General features: G+C 38.2%; 1 protein-coding gene across 3 annotated transcripts in view; it reads left to right on the forward strand.

Moving 5' to 3' along the window:
* trpc7b (transient receptor potential cation channel, subfamily C, member 7b) overlaps positions 1-5286 on the forward strand; it is a 61907-nt gene extending 56621 nt beyond the window's left edge. For 2 of the 3 annotated variants that reach the window (XM_078788264.1, XM_058063262.2), the window contains 2 exons: positions 882-957; positions 2115-5286. In XM_078788264.1, the coding sequence (XP_078644390.1) occupies positions 882-957; positions 2115-2254 (216 nt within the window). In that variant the 3' untranslated portion in view covers positions 2255-5286. The remainder of the gene's footprint in view (positions 1-881; positions 958-2114) is intronic. The other variant, XM_078788265.1, reaches the window with a different exon arrangement.
* The last annotated feature ends 10511 nt before the right edge of the window (positions 5287-15797 follow it).

Consider the following 15797-nt stretch of genomic DNA (forward strand, 5'->3'; position numbering starts at 1 on the left):
AATTAAAATTAAAATTTGTTTAAATTAAAATTTGCTTGAATTAAAATTAAAATTCGCTTAAATTAAATTTAAAAATTGCTTAAATTAAAATTCAAATTAAAATAAAAAATTGCTAACATTTAAATTAAAAACCTTAAACTATATTAGGAAAGCAGGAAGTGAACAAATGTAACAGTTACTGATTGTAAAAGTACCAGATGGAGGGGTAGGATTTAATAAGCTTTGCTTCTTCCTACTCCTTTTGAACATGTGGAACTGGGAACTGATTATGGGATGCACTCAATTGTAATCTGATGCATGTTCAAATGAAATTAAACCATTACCAAACAGGAAGTGTCCATGAGGCGTCTGGCTGCCACATTGTGTCTTCAATGAAGGTAAAAGTAACCAAAATATGTTTTGTGTTAACATTTGGGAGAGTCAACCGCTGATGACATCATCGACTCTGTGAAGGAGATAAGGATATAGCAGTCCTATCATGGAAGGAAGTGGCACCAGTGAAGTGCGAGTAAGAAGAGCGAGGTAAAGGGAAGACATAATGAGGATGAAAAGCCCCTAATGAGCTCTGTGAGGTGGACACGCCGTGCTCGCATTTGGCAAATGAGCACTCAGGAGGCACTGGATCCTCTCCTCTTTTGTGCACCCTTCACCTCCATCCTGGTCAGGAAGAATGGCCACCTCAAAGGTCCAATGCTGTGTTGTTTTAAACACTGCGGTTAGTGAGCATAAAAGGAGACATGCTATTGAGTTCACGGTGCTGACTTGTTGCAGGATGGGACATCGATACCGCAATAGGAGCTTGGAGTGTGTTGAAAGTTTAATTAGACACGTGTTTACCGGCTAGATACATCACTCTTGTTGTGCTTCCTTCTCCCTTGCAGAAGATCATGAAGCGACTCATTAAGCGTTACGTCCTCAAGGCCCAGGTGGACAGAGAGAGCGATGAGGTCAATGAAGGTAATGTCCTCTTTTCATTCACCTTTATTTCCACTCTATTGGCTTTCATCATTCCTGGCATGCATTTGGTGGCGTGCTTGTGTTTCTGCAGTCGTGCTGTGAAGTCAAGGATTACTGTATGTTTAATTAATCATGTGCAAATTAGGCTTTTTGTAAATTTTCCCCTAATACTACACAGCTAATATTTTTTATTTTTTATTTTTTTATTTTATTTTATTATTTTTTTTTTTATTTTTTATTTTTTTTTTTTTTTTTATTTTTTATTTTTTATTTTTTTTTTTTTATTTTTTATTTTTTATTTTTTATTTTTTATTTGACAGATAAAAACAAAGTAAATAACGTCTGTCCTGGGTAAAAGCTTTTTTACTAACCAGTACCAAAGAATATTTAAGCATATATGCAACAATACACAATAATGTACAAAACACAACTTTTTAAGATTTTTTTTTTTTATTGAAACTTGTGCAAAAAAGTCAATATTTACAATATTGACTCGTCTTCTTCCGGTTTATGTCTGCAGTTTGCTCAGGCAATCCGAAGATACATATTTTCTAAAACTACTGACTATAAAGTGTATAACTGTATATTCAAAATATGATTCTTTATTTGTACGAAAACCCGCCATTTACTTCTAGAATTTTTTTTTATTGATTTTTTTTATGTGACAGATAAAAATAAAATAAATAACACCTGTTTTTGTGTACAAAAGTTTTTCTCACTAACCAGTAATAAAGAATATTTAAGCATATATGCAACAATACACAATAATGTGCAAAACACAACTTTTTAAGATTTTTTTTTTTTTATTGAAACTTGTGCAAAAAAGTCAATATTTACAATATTGACCCGTCTTCTTCCGGTTTATGTCTGCACTTTGCTAAGGCAATCCGAAGATACATATTTTCTAAAACTACTGAATATAAAGTGTATAACTGTATATTCAAAATATGATTCTTTATTTGTACGAAAACCCACCATTTACTTCAACTTACAAACTTCCACTTTCTTACTTTTCTTTGCTCTTAACTACAAAAATATTCCATTTATAAAAAAAAGGAATCATACTTCACTGAAATTCACTTATCACAGTCAGTTGTGTGTGGGAAAATATGTATTTTTCCCTGTGCTGACGTTTGGTTATTGGTGTTTACTCGCAGGCGAGCTGAAGGAGATCAAGCAGGACATTTCCAGCCTGCGCTATGAGCTCCTGGAGGAAAAGTCGCAGGCCGCCGGGGAGCTGGCGCTGCTTATTCAGCAACTTGGTGACAAATTTGGCAAAAACACCATGAGGCACTGACGGTACGGGAGAAAGACCAGTGACAAAACGTGGGCCTTGATTCTGGAAAAGAGCGCGGATGGGAAACAGGATGTTCATTTGGGTTATCGTAACATTTCCTGTCTTCAGGCAAAACCCTCAAGATCATGTTTGTTTTACTTATTAGCGTGAGGACGAGAAAACTCCAGCTTGTGTTGACACTTCGGATTAAAATAGACGAGATTAGCTTGTAGGCTAGTATAAAAAAACACAAGATGTGATGAAGATTCACATGCACTGCCAAACGTTATCAACACATCTCCAAAAACTGGACGAAAAAAGGGAATTTGTCCAGGTTTTCCAAGACTTTGTGCATCCCTTTACACAACAGGCAGTCTAATTAATCCCTTGCATTCCCTTCCCTGTTGCACAACTTGGCAGTCGTGGGAAAAAATGATTCATTTCTGATTGATTGACTCACTTGAGTATGGAAGAACAATACCTTCTCATGATGACACGACACCAGCCCAACAGGAAGTGGGTTCATTTTTATGAAAATAGGAAATTATTCCTTTTTTTTCAGGAGTCTCATTTAGGATGACAACAATTTCAAGTCAGGCTTATTTTTGGACTGTGAGAGGAACAGGAAGTAACATGCAAATACAGAAAGACCGTCTCGCTGTACTCACCACTGTGCCACTACGCTGCCCTCACATACAGTACAATTATACAGTACACGTATACTGTACAGCAGGGGTCTCAAACTCAATTTATATTAATATATATAAATATATATATATTTATATATAAATATATTATATTAAAAATAAAAATATTAATAAAAATATTAATTAAAAAAACATTAATGTATTAATATAATTAAATATTAATTATATTAATACATATATATATAATAGTCTTCAATGCTTCTGCTATACCCTTTACTTTTTCAGTGCTTTGGTTCTTTGGAAAAGCTCTGATAAAACATTACATTATTATAAATTATGACAAATAATATTTTATTTATTATTAAATAATTAAATAAATGTTGAATGCTAATTTTTATTTTTCGACACAAAATAAGATGGAAAAATAAATAAGCAAATCAAAAAACAAATGACACAAATTAACAAATTAATTTTTATTTATTATTAAATTATTAAATAAATGTTTAATGTCAATTTTTATTTTTCGACACAAAATGAGATGGAAAAATAAATAAGCAATTCAAAAAACAAGTGAAACAAATTAACAAATTAATTTATATTTATTATTAAATTATTAAATAAATGTTTAATGTTAATTTTTATTTTTCAACACAAAATAAGATGGAAAAATAAATAAGCAAATCAAAATACAAATGAAACAAATTAACAAATTAATTTTTATTTATTATTAAAATATTAAATACATGTTTTAATGTCAATTTTTAATTTTCGACACAAAATAAGATGGAAAAATCAATAAGCAAATCATGAAACAAATTAACAAATTAATTTTTATTTATTATTAAATAAATGTTTTAATGTTAATTTTTATTTTTCGACACAAAATAAGATGGAAAAATAAATAAGCAAATCAAAAAACAAATTAAACTTTCATATCAAGGCGGGGGACCTTTGGGACCCCTGCTGTACAGTATCTCACACAGTACAGCACGCCACTCATATTTTTTTATTGTAGTATATCTATATCTCAAGGGACAATAGTTGGATATGACATAGTGTGTCTAAATTGTGTGTGAATATTTGGAGGAAGTACCGTTGCTATCGAGCGCTACCTTAATCCTCTCGGGCACGGAGCTCACTGGAGCTGCGCAGGTCGTTACTGGAATCCGCTTCCAGTCTTCCGTGACGACGTCGCTGGTGGAGCCGGTGGAGCCGGTGGAGGTTAGACACCACGTACTCATCTGCCTTTCTTCTGACGGAGACGTACTTGGACACTCCATCAGCATGTGACATCTTGGAGGTTTATTTGGGTTCTTTGGTATGTTGGGAACATTCTCCCGTGTTGGAATACACTCCGAGTTCCAAGCCTTTAGTCTCAAATCAATTTTAGATTTAGTCAGTGCACAGAAATCCACATATTTGTTGTTTACTCTTAAACCGGATTGGACGTTAAAAATCCATAAATCCATAAATGCATTCAGTGGGGATACATTTTTACTCAACTCAAAATTTCAAGTATTTCAAGTCATCAGACTCAAGTCCTGCGTAATGGATGTCCAAGTCCAAGTCGAGTTCGGACTTCAGTTTGACTTGAGTCCCCCACCTTTGATGCCTAGTACGTCAATACTATTATACAAGCTGTACACTGACTACTTTTAAGTATTATCCTCTGTAATAAAAATGCCAAATTGTGTATATTCATACTACATGTGCCAGGTTTAGGTCATGGTTCCTAACAGATCCCCTTAAACAGAGTAGCTTAGACTCAATACAACCTCAGCTGCACACATGACATTTCTTCCATTTTAGCGCCTCATTTCAAAAAGCCAACTGCTCCCGGTGTCATTAAAACCTGTCATGTGACCAATAATTCTTCTGTTTCATTGAGTTTTTGCAGAACTACGTGGCCATGTGCAACTTAATACGTCCTTCTGTTGTTTAATGTTGTTGGTTTTTTTTTCCAAAAGCCCACAGATGCTGATGAGGATCATATGGAGGCAGCAAAACTTTTTGGTTTCTGATAGCGTCAGGGCAAACAGATGTTTGTTACGATCGAGGCGGGAGATATTAAAATATATTCATGAAGAGACTCATTAAAGTGTGGCGGTGCAGTTTTATTTTCACAGCCCGGCACTTCTAGGGAACTATTTTTGCTTCACTGTTGATTTATCAAGACATTATTGTTATGTTTGTAAACACAACATAGTACATCGATTTACATTTTTAGATATTTATTTCAAATACGTGTATTAATATGTTTGCTTAGGGGCGTCACTAGGTTCTGAGGACAGGATATGAATGAATGTAGTAGACATTCAAAAAAATCCAAAAACCAAATAAGGAACAAGAACCGGGATATAATTTTCCCACTTTTTGGACAATTGTTTTATAATTAATCTTTATAATTGTTTTGATATCATAAGCATTATTGTATTATTCATTATACTATTATTATTACTATCATCATTATTCTTCTTCTGATTATTACTACTAGTAGTAGTAGTAGTAGTAGTAGTAGGCTAGTATTAGCCTGCTTATTGACTTGCTTATCAGCCTGCTTTTGCCCTATTATATAAAATTTGTATTATTATATAAAAAAGTAAAAAAAAAACAATTAAAATGTATTTCCTTATAATTATGACTTAATTATGACATCATATTTTGACTTTATTCTTGTAATATTATATGTTATAAACACAATTTCAAACATTACAAACTTCTTTTTGTTTGTTTTTCATAATACTGTATTTTTACTTTTTATATTTCACATTTATGCTACAAAATTGAAAATTTTCTCTCAATATTTTGACTTTATTCTTGTAATATTATATGTTATAAACACAATTTCAAACATTACAAACTTCTTTTTGTTTGCTTTTCATAATACTGTATTTTTACTTTTTTATATTTCACATTTATGCTACAAAATTGAAAATTTTCTCTCAATATTTTGACTTTATTCTCATAAAATTACTGCTGATTTTTCCTTTTTTAAATTTTCTGGTTTAAGTATATTTTTAGAACATGCCACAAGTCAATTAAAAAAAAAACAGCCACAACCTGAAAATGGCCCTGAGGCCGCACTTTGGACAACCGTGACTTAAGGTTACATCATTGAAGACATGATTGATCCCAAAGAGACGACGTGGCAGTGAGATCAACCACCACCACCTTCCCGTTGTCAATCATGTCCAGAATTACGTCTTCAAAGAAGGTAAGAGTATTCCTTTCATTGATAAGTATTTTTATACATTTGGAGTAGTTTTCTGCATATAAAATTATAAAAACATATTTTCTGTTAACACTTTCTGGATTGACATTATTTCTTGTGGTAAAATTTGATTTGGTTAACATCCGTCTCGGTTAGCGTCGGACCTTCTGGAACAAATGAATTATGCTAACCAAGGTTTCCGGTGTATTTGCGACTCGTGCTTTACTCGTCATCAAACTGATATTTGATCCATTAAAAAAAAGCTGCAAACGAAGTAACGCAGCCTCTTTATGCTGCACTCAAAGCCCTCGAGCAGTAAGTGCACAAACAAAAGGCCTGACTGGACCATCACCATAGCAACCACCAAGTCATTCCAAGAGTGATGTTCTTCTGGAAGTTGATAGGAGAGGCTATTATCTGATTTCCTTCAGCGCTCTCTTGTCAGACTTTCTGATACGAGTCTCAGCCTTAAGGGCATTACTTAATAACACACTCTGTCAATGCTGATGCGTGTTTGTTTCTATCGCATCAACATTTGACTTTATCAGCTCCAGCTTGCTTGCCTGAGTGTGTGTGTGTGAGAAAACTAACTGACATCCTCCTCACTGGTGTAATTTGTCCCAGAGGCCCAAGGCGAGCAGGTCTTTCCAACCCCCCCCCCCCCTTTGCTCCTCCACCTCTTCATCCTCCATCTGCCTTCTCTCTCAGAGCAATGTGACCTCCTGCCTCCAAAGAGTCGAGGAGGATTCCAAGGATTTAGAAGCCTCCTTTGCAACGCTCCTCATCCCAGCTGCCTGGAAGCCCCCTCAGGAGGGGAGTAGTGTGTAGATCAGGGGTCTTAAACACGCGGCCCGCGGGCCAAATGTGGCCCGCTGGACACTAGTTTGAGGCCCCCGCCTTGATATGAAAGTTTAATGTTCGATATGGATGCTGTATGGTATCATGTACCCAGAAAAAATTATTACGTTTGATTAATGTTCATGTTAAAGGTTAAATAACTGTTAATAGTTATCCCCCCTATCCGTGTGGAAGTGGTAAGTTTTTGGCTATTTAAGTTTAAAGGAAATAACTTGAAGGCTACGGTTTAGGTTGCTACCTCTCTAGTTTGCGAGTTAGCATGTGTCTCAAGACCCTGCAGTTGCGCAATATGTTGTAAATCAGGGGTCTCAAACACGCGGCCTGCGGGCCAAATGTGGCCCGCAGGACGCTAGTTTGAAGCCCCCGCCTTAATATGAAAGTTTAATGTTAGTGCGGCCGGCGCAAGTTCGATATGGATGCTGTATGGTATCATGTACCCAGAAAAAATTATTACGTTTGATTAATGTTCATGTTAAAGGTTAAATAACTGTTGATAGTTATCCTCCCGATCCGTGTGGAAGTGGTAAGTTTTTGGCTATTTAAGTTTAAAGGAAATAACTTGAAGGCTACCGTTTAGGTCGCTAGCTCTCTAGTTTGCGAGTTAGCATGTGTCTCAAGACCCTGCAGTTGCGCAATATGTTGTAAATCAGGGGTCTCAAACACGCGGCCTGCGGCTAGCTTGAGGCCCCCGCCTTGATATGAAAGTTTAATGTTAGTGCGGCCGGCGCAAGTTCGATATGGATGCTGTATGGTATCATGTACCCAGAAAAAATTATTACGTTTGATTCATGTTCATGTTAAAGGTTAAATAATAATTATATTTATTTATTACTGATTAATTGATTTTCTTTATTCTTGATTTGTTTATTTATTTTTCATGTTATTTTGTGCAGAAAAATAAAAATGAAGATATCTGAGAACAGTGGATTGTTTTATCAGAGCTTTTATTGTAGAAAATTGGAACCAAAGCACTGAAAAAGTTTGTATATTTTTCTGTTTTTAATAAATGCGTTGGTTTTTTTTTTTGGAAAACCTGATGCGGCCCAGCCTTGCCCAGACCCTAGCTCCAGTGGCCCCCAGGTAAATTGAGTTTGAGACCCCTGGTGTAGATATACTGTACATAAAGTACACACATATAATGCATGCTGCTTGTTTGTAGATATAGCCGCCTTCTTATGGGGATGCTCACATTCTACACCTCATGCTTGCTGATAAGCCGGCATTAAGATGTCTTAAAGGAAAATTGTTGCACGCATGATGCGGTGCTTTGGATCAGGAGCTGTTCCGTTCCTTCTCCGATCATTCTAATCCAGGCAGACCTGGGTTTATTCTGTCCATAGAATCCACATTTACAGCCTTCCCTTCTGCAGAGTATTTGTGACATTTCTCCTGCTAGTCCGACTATTTCCTGTTTTACTATGTCAAAATGTCTGCTCCTTTAAAAAAAGGATCATTAAAACAACAACGCCAGAAAAGCCATCAGTTTCTCATCCCAGCATCTCATTAGACCAAAACACCCTCCAGACCAAACCTCATCAGCCATCATGAAGCTTTTATTATGACACATTACAACCACTGCTATTTTAGATATATATACACTCATTATATATTTATTGATTGATTGGCTTTCGTGACAGTCAAAGCTTGCTTCGGTGAAATGATTCAATTCTGAGACTGTTCTGTGAGTTCACATGATTGGTGAAATGTCAAAATCTCATTTGCGGAGCAGGCCCCCGTCGCTGATGGAGTTGTTAAAGAAGGTGCTGGACCAGGCTGCCGTCAGGAGGAATCAAAGAGATGTCAAGTGTTTTACCAATTGTGCCGGAATGAGCGAGCACCTTCGGGATGGATGGAGGAAAGGAGAGGACAAGCCCCCCAGGCCACTTGCCGCTCCTTGGCGTGTGAGCGTATAGCAATCATATACAGTATATATTCATATGCAGCCACACACACAAGATAAATATATAGTCTACTGTAGGTGCACTTCTCATAACATCATCCATCCATCAGAAATCTATGCAGTGACTAGCTAGAATAGAACTTCCTGTATAACCTTTTTTTCATGAATGATGTATTCTACAGCTGCTTTGCATTTGTGCACTAGTATTTACAATTAAACAACTAAATTACCATTTAAAAAATGTTACATCATTTAAATATATTCCAAGACACACAACTCCTTAATGAAAATAGTATGTACATTACATAATCTGCATACATCAATATCAATGTTTCATAGTCAGAGCCTCACAAACGTAAACACAATAGCAACACCAATATTTTCTAAGTTCATACTTGCAGGTAACGCCAAATATTGATTAAAATAAGCACAAAAACAAAAAATAAACCGTCACATTTTAGGACCACTGTTCTTGTAGCTTCCTGGATGCCGCTGATTGGCCAATATTTGTCATGTGGTCAAGCATCCAACGATCCTATTGGGTATTTGTTTGTTTCCTGCTTCCGCGTAAAGTGGCGGGATGTTTTGGCTCACGTAAACAGGTAAGGTGGTACATTTAATAAAAGTGTACATTTTTGCTGGTTGTTATTGATCATATTTTCACATACGAATACATAAAACACATAAAATAGACACGGGTGTATTGATTGTTTTCATTACAGTATTTGTCTCTTGTGGTGTGCTCATTTAAAATATGTGTGCTAATATAGTTTACATAGTTTATTACCATATTTTTCACATGGTGTCCACAGTGTTGAGAAACGGAATTGTGTAAATTATGTTTTTGCAGTAGTAGAGCTATTGCTCATAGCGACAATGTGATTTTAGTGTATTTATGTTGCTTTCCTTTTTGGGGCTAGCCATAGCTGACATTTGTCTTCTGTCTCACTTTGCCTTTCTGGACGATTTCTTCTGTTTTGTCTTGGTTCTGTGCATCGTTTTCTCTTGCATTTATACTCTTATTAATGTGTGTCAATGTTTATGTGGGAAAACAGTGGATTGGATCACTTTGATTGACATATACAATGAAACAATCCAAATAAATCGACACCATTGGGTTCACTACTGGTCTTCCATTTCCACATTTTTTCTTCCATTTGGCTTGACCTTCTTTCTTAATCAGTTGTTATTTGACCACAGTGGATTGGAGGTTTGGAGTGGATTGAATGAGCCATCTGAGCTGCATACAGAGTGTGAAGGCGGCGTCACGCCAGTGACAAAATGACACGCAAGTTCCAGAGTAACATCTTGACCTTAGAAGGTGCTTAATAGTACCGGTGTGCAACCAAAAATATTTTCACGCTATCTGGGGCACCCTATGTCGCCCTACGGCGGTCCTGCCCCCTTTCAGATATTTGACCCGAAGCCTTACACCCTGTTATCGGACATAAACCACAATAATCACTCGATAAGACATCTTCGTCTGAATGATTTATTACTTGTTTGACTTCCATCCATCCATTTTCTATGCCGCTTATCCTCACATTGGAAAGGGGAATATTTACCCAACAGCATCGCCTCTTCATGAATGTATGCACACACAGTACATCAGAATGTGTACCAGAACTACTTCATCTGCGTGAAATTCACTATCTGGTACGTGCTATAGTAGCAGAGTTTGAAAACATCCTCCGCCATGTCATTAGTGTGCTGAGAAACAGTGTTGTTTGATGAAGGCATGGCCTGTATAGTTTTTCTGGCTTTAATGGTGGCTCAATAAAATCTAATGTCTTATTTTTCTACTGCACATATACTTATCAGTGAAAAAAATCCAATGTCTTATTTTTCTACTGCACATGAATCTTGTCAGGAAACAAATTACAGCTCAGAAAATTCACTACTTCTCGTAAAATTATGACTTTCTTCAATAGATTATAACCTTTTTTGTCTTAACATTTTGACTTGTTGTGTAAAAATGACTGCAGATTTTTCCGTTGTTGTTGTTGGTGGTGTGTATATATATTTTTAGTTTTTAAATTATATTTTTTAGAATGTGCCGCAGGCTGCAAATGGCCCCCCAGGCTGCACTCCTGCCCTATGACAATCTGCATACTCCATCTTAGTGCATCAGGTGGGTGACACCACACACATAAGCTTTTTTCTTAAGGACTGAAACACGCAACCATGGTGGAAAAAGAAGCCAAATATTAATTGCCGCCATTCTGAAAATGGTTTCGAAAAATAATCAAATTAAGAGAAAAATGCAAGGCTTTATCATATTTGGGAACATCGTATTGACTGGCTTTTGTTCTCTGTTTTCAGGGATCACCGCAAGTGGATGTTCGTTCCATCTTGACGTGAGTTGATCTTCATAGATGAGGCTGGGTTCCACCTGGCAAAGACCAGCAGGAGGGGAAGAAACGTCATTGGCCACACAGCCATTGAAGATGTTCCTGGCCAACCTGGTGGGAATATCACAATCTTCCATATGCACGGCGCGGCGGGCTCCACAACACTCTCGTATGAATGATGCAGACCATCAAAGAAAGCAGTATGGTGCGGGATGGGACAACGTGAGCTTTCATCGTGCGGCCCCCAAGTCCATCACTGTTTTGCTGACAACACATCATTTCTGGTGCAATGCCTCCCACCATAGTCTCCTTTTCTGAAGTTTACTTTTTGTCATGGCAGCAGACGGTACAGGATGGGCAGCCCTTTGTGTGCATCCTCTTGTTCAGGCTATGGAAGAGTCATGTGATGAGATTGATGGGGGTGTGATTCAGGGATGGATAAGGCGAGGTGCTTCTTCACTACATGTCTGGCAAGGCAAGATACTGCCTCCGATGTGGACGAGCTGTCGGGGTCAGACCCAGCTGTGCAGCAATATGCTGCCTAATTATTTAGATTTTTAATGCAGCTTTTTTTTCTTTACATTTTTAGTACCGTATATGAGGTATTTGGTGCTTTGATTTGGTCTTGGTTTTGTGAGTTTACAGATTTTGGTGAAAGAAGCATTTAGTCATTCATTTTCGACCGCTTATCCTTATGAGGGTTGCGGGGGTGCTGGAGGCTATCCCACCTGGTGGCCAGCCAATCACAGGGCACATATAGACAAACAACCATTCACACTCACATTCATACCTATGGACAATTTGGAGTCGCCAATTAACCTAGCATGTTTTTGGAATACTGTTTTTTGGAATACCTGGTCGCGGGGGTGCTGGGGCCTATCCCAGCTGGAAACCGGAGTACCCGGAGAAAACCCACGCATGCACGGGGAGAACATGCAAACTCCTCACAGAGATGTCCGAGGGTGGGGAAAGACAAAATAAAAAGCCAAAAGTTACCACTTCCACACAAAATAGGAGGAGAACTCATTCATTCATTCATTTTCTACCGCTTATCCTCACAAGGGTAGCGTTTTTGCTGGAGTCTATCCCAGCTGTCTTTGGGCGAGAGGCGGGGTACGCTCCGGACTGGTTGCCAGCCAATCACAAGGCACATATAGACAAACAACCATTCACACTCACATTCATACCTATGGACAATTTGGAGTGGCTAATTAACCTAGCATGTTTTTGGAATGTGGGAGGAAACATGCAAACTCCACACAGAGATGGCCGAGGGTGGGATTGAACTAGGTTCTCCTAGCTGTGAGGTCTGCTCACTAACCACTCGTCCACCGTGCAGCCCCTAAAACGAGCAATTCTTTTCCCACTTTTCCGATTAATCTGCTCCACAAACCCCCAAAAACCATTCTTATAGCTTTATAAGTATTGTTTAACTGAAAGAAATGGATGCTACTTTGTCTGCTATTGTTGATTTTGTGTGTGTGTGTGTGCGTGGAGACAGCTATGCTCCACAATACTCTTGGCTATTTTTGCTGATATTCTTCTTGCAACGTTTGCCAAAAACATTAAGGCGTAAGCGTGGCTCATGGATGGGAAATCTCTGCAGGCGGTATTGGCCATTCCTCATACGCAAACCCGACTCCATCCCAATTTAGTCTCACTTGTTCCTTCATCCAATGCTCTTGTTGACATGACAAGTTATTTGCCTAATTCAGTCGCGACTTTCTTTTGCGTGGCCATGATAAATAAAAACGTAAAGAGAAGTTAACCGCTACGAAAACATCAAAACACAAGTGGTGATGCATGTTTTAATGCAGGGGGTGCTCTGTGGCGGTCCCCATCACATGTCAGATGTATGTCGGCCTACTCGGCACCTGCTTTATTCCCGATTAGTCACTTTCACCGTGTAGGAAACTTAAGCGGCGCTATTTTTAATGGCCTGCGCAGCATTTGGTGTTGTGGTGAGATAATCAAGCGACTAACTGTCGAGCGTCTGAGGTGTGCCGGTGGGGGCGTTCGCTGCATGTGCAGGAAGAAAATAGTCTTTAAAGCCGGCTGTTTTTTTTTCCGCGGAGGAGGAGATAGTTACAGGGAAGTGAACGCAATTAGGGAAAATGAGAGGAAGGCATTTTGATTTTTGGTGCAATTAATGTTCAAGAAGTCAGCCTAAATATTACAAAATAGAAGATACCCAGGAACTGTATCTGGTTTTCTGGTTTTCTAGGGTCAAGTCTAGGTCATGGCCTACCACCTTTGTATTTTTAATGCCATGAGAGGACAGTGCAGTGTTCTCCGCAGGACTGCAACTTATCTGTGGAGTTGTGGAGCAGATGGCACCATCATCTCATTTGCATACTTGGCCATGTCGCAACAGACACTTGTGGATGAGCCTGGTCGATGCTAATGGATCACTATATTGTGGTTTTCCCAAGAATAATTAATAAATGATGGCTGTTTAGTGGTTGACTATGGCCAATAATTAGTCCAAAAATATTGAAAGACAAGTTATATGTAGTGGCTGTACGGCGGACAAGTGGATTGCGCGGAGGAGACCCTGTTCGATTCCACCCTCGGCCATCGCTGTGTAGAGTTTGCATGTGGGTTTTCTCCGGAGACTTCCTCCCACATTCCAAAAACATGCTAGGTTAATTGGCGACTCCAAATTGTCCATCGGTATGAATGTGAGTGTGAATGGTTGTTTGCTCATGAAGAACAAATGAGTAGAGTAGTTACTGAAGAAGTAAGGCATATATACTTGAGTATATACATATGGATATATAGTAGTTACTGAGGAATTAGGGCACATACATTTAGAGTAGTTACTGAGGAATTAGGGCACATACATTTAGAGTAGTTACTGAGGAATTAAGGCACATACATTTAGAGTAGTTACTGAGGAGCTCATGAAGAACTAATGAGTAGTTACTGAAGAAGTAAGGCCTATATACTTGAGTATATACATATAGATATATAGAGTAGTTACTGAGGAATTAGGGCACATACATTTAGAGTAGTTACTGAGGAGCTCATGAAGAACCAATGAGTAGAGTAGTTACTGAAGAAGTAAGGCATATATACTTGAGTATATGCATATGGATATATAGAGTAGTTACTGAGGAATTAAGGCACATACATTTAGAGTAGTTACTGAGGAATTAAGGCACATTTAGAGTAGTTACTGAGGAGCTCATGAAGAACAAATGAGTAGAGTAGTTACAGAAGAAGTAAGGCATATATACTTGAGTATATACATATAGATATAGAGTAGTTACTGAGGAATGAATGAGTGGTTGTTAGGGTTAGGTATACTCGTTCCTCACGAACTACTGTCATTTTGTGTACCTTACTGTGAAGTGTTGTCGTGCACGAGTAGACAGCAATAAAGCATTGTTGTGTGTTTAGAGGTGTTTATAGGCGGAATAGCTACATTACTTTATTAGCTGGCTCCTGCTAGCACTTTTTCAACGTTTACAACGCAGAGAAGCGAAAAGCATAAGGATTGCGGATGATGGGCACAATTCCAAATAAAAGTGCAGTTTTCCTTTAAAAGCGGCCGAGGCAGGCAAAGGGTGTGATTAAAGGCTTTTTGTTTGCTCTTCACTCTCACTCGGCGCCTCGTAATTTGATTTTAGTGAAACAATGTCTTTGAGGAGTTCTATTAATATTGATCACTTTCCTCCTGGAAGTATTGTAAATAGAGCAAGGCCAAATTATTCAGATGCTTGAATGTGTAGCGGGATGTGCATCACACTTTTCCTCCTGTGTGTGTGTTTGTGTGGGCAACACACACATAATCCCTGTTGACTTTCAAGGGATAGCGTTTGGAACGAAGGAGATTCTGTTAACTACTTCCTCTCTCTGTCTTCTCCTTCTTTTTAAACGTCATTAAAGTCCGAGGAATAATTGAAGCTTTCTTGTTTATCTCCATTTTGAAGCTCTCAGTGCTTGCATGGATGAGTTGTCTTTCCCCCCCTCCCTTACCATTTTTGTCATGGATTAAGTGGATTACGAATCAGTAAGAGAGGGAATGACAGGCTCGGAAGGATGCAGAAGGAAAATAAGAGATCATGTAAGAAACATGGAGGACAGATAGGAGGCAACAAGAGAGGAAATTGAAAGACAGTCAGCGATGTGGAGAAGCAATGTCGTGTTTCATCTTTTGCGTGTGAGGGGAAAACACGCGAACGCGTACGTGATAAATATGTTACCTCTGATGAGTTACAGCCCTTAATGGAGGATGCACATCTGCAGAATTACAATTGACCTTTTCGTCATCAGAATTCCATTCTGCTGGCTTATTGCTGGAGAGATAAACCTGATTCAACCCGCTTGAAATAGTCACACACCGCCGCCACAACATTAGGTACACCTGCACGGCGCCATGACATCCTCATTGAAACACTTTTTATTATCCTATAGTCATAATCTGCATACTTTATTTCCAAAATAAAAGCTCTGAAACTCAAGTCTTCATCGAGAAAGCCGTTATCTATCAGCTGAGCTAGCAAAAAGAGGCTAAACCAGGGGTCTCAAACTCAATTTACCTGGGGGGCCACTGAAGCTAGGGTCTGGGCAAGCCTGGGCCGCATCAGGTTTT

This window comes from Doryrhamphus excisus, linkage group LG22, assembly GCF_037039965.1.
Source record: "Doryrhamphus excisus strain RoL-2023G ecotype Guam linkage group LG22, RoL_Dexc_Guam_v1.1, whole genome shotgun sequence".
Taxonomy (NCBI): Eukaryota; Metazoa; Chordata; class Actinopteri; order Syngnathiformes; family Syngnathidae; genus Doryrhamphus; species Doryrhamphus excisus.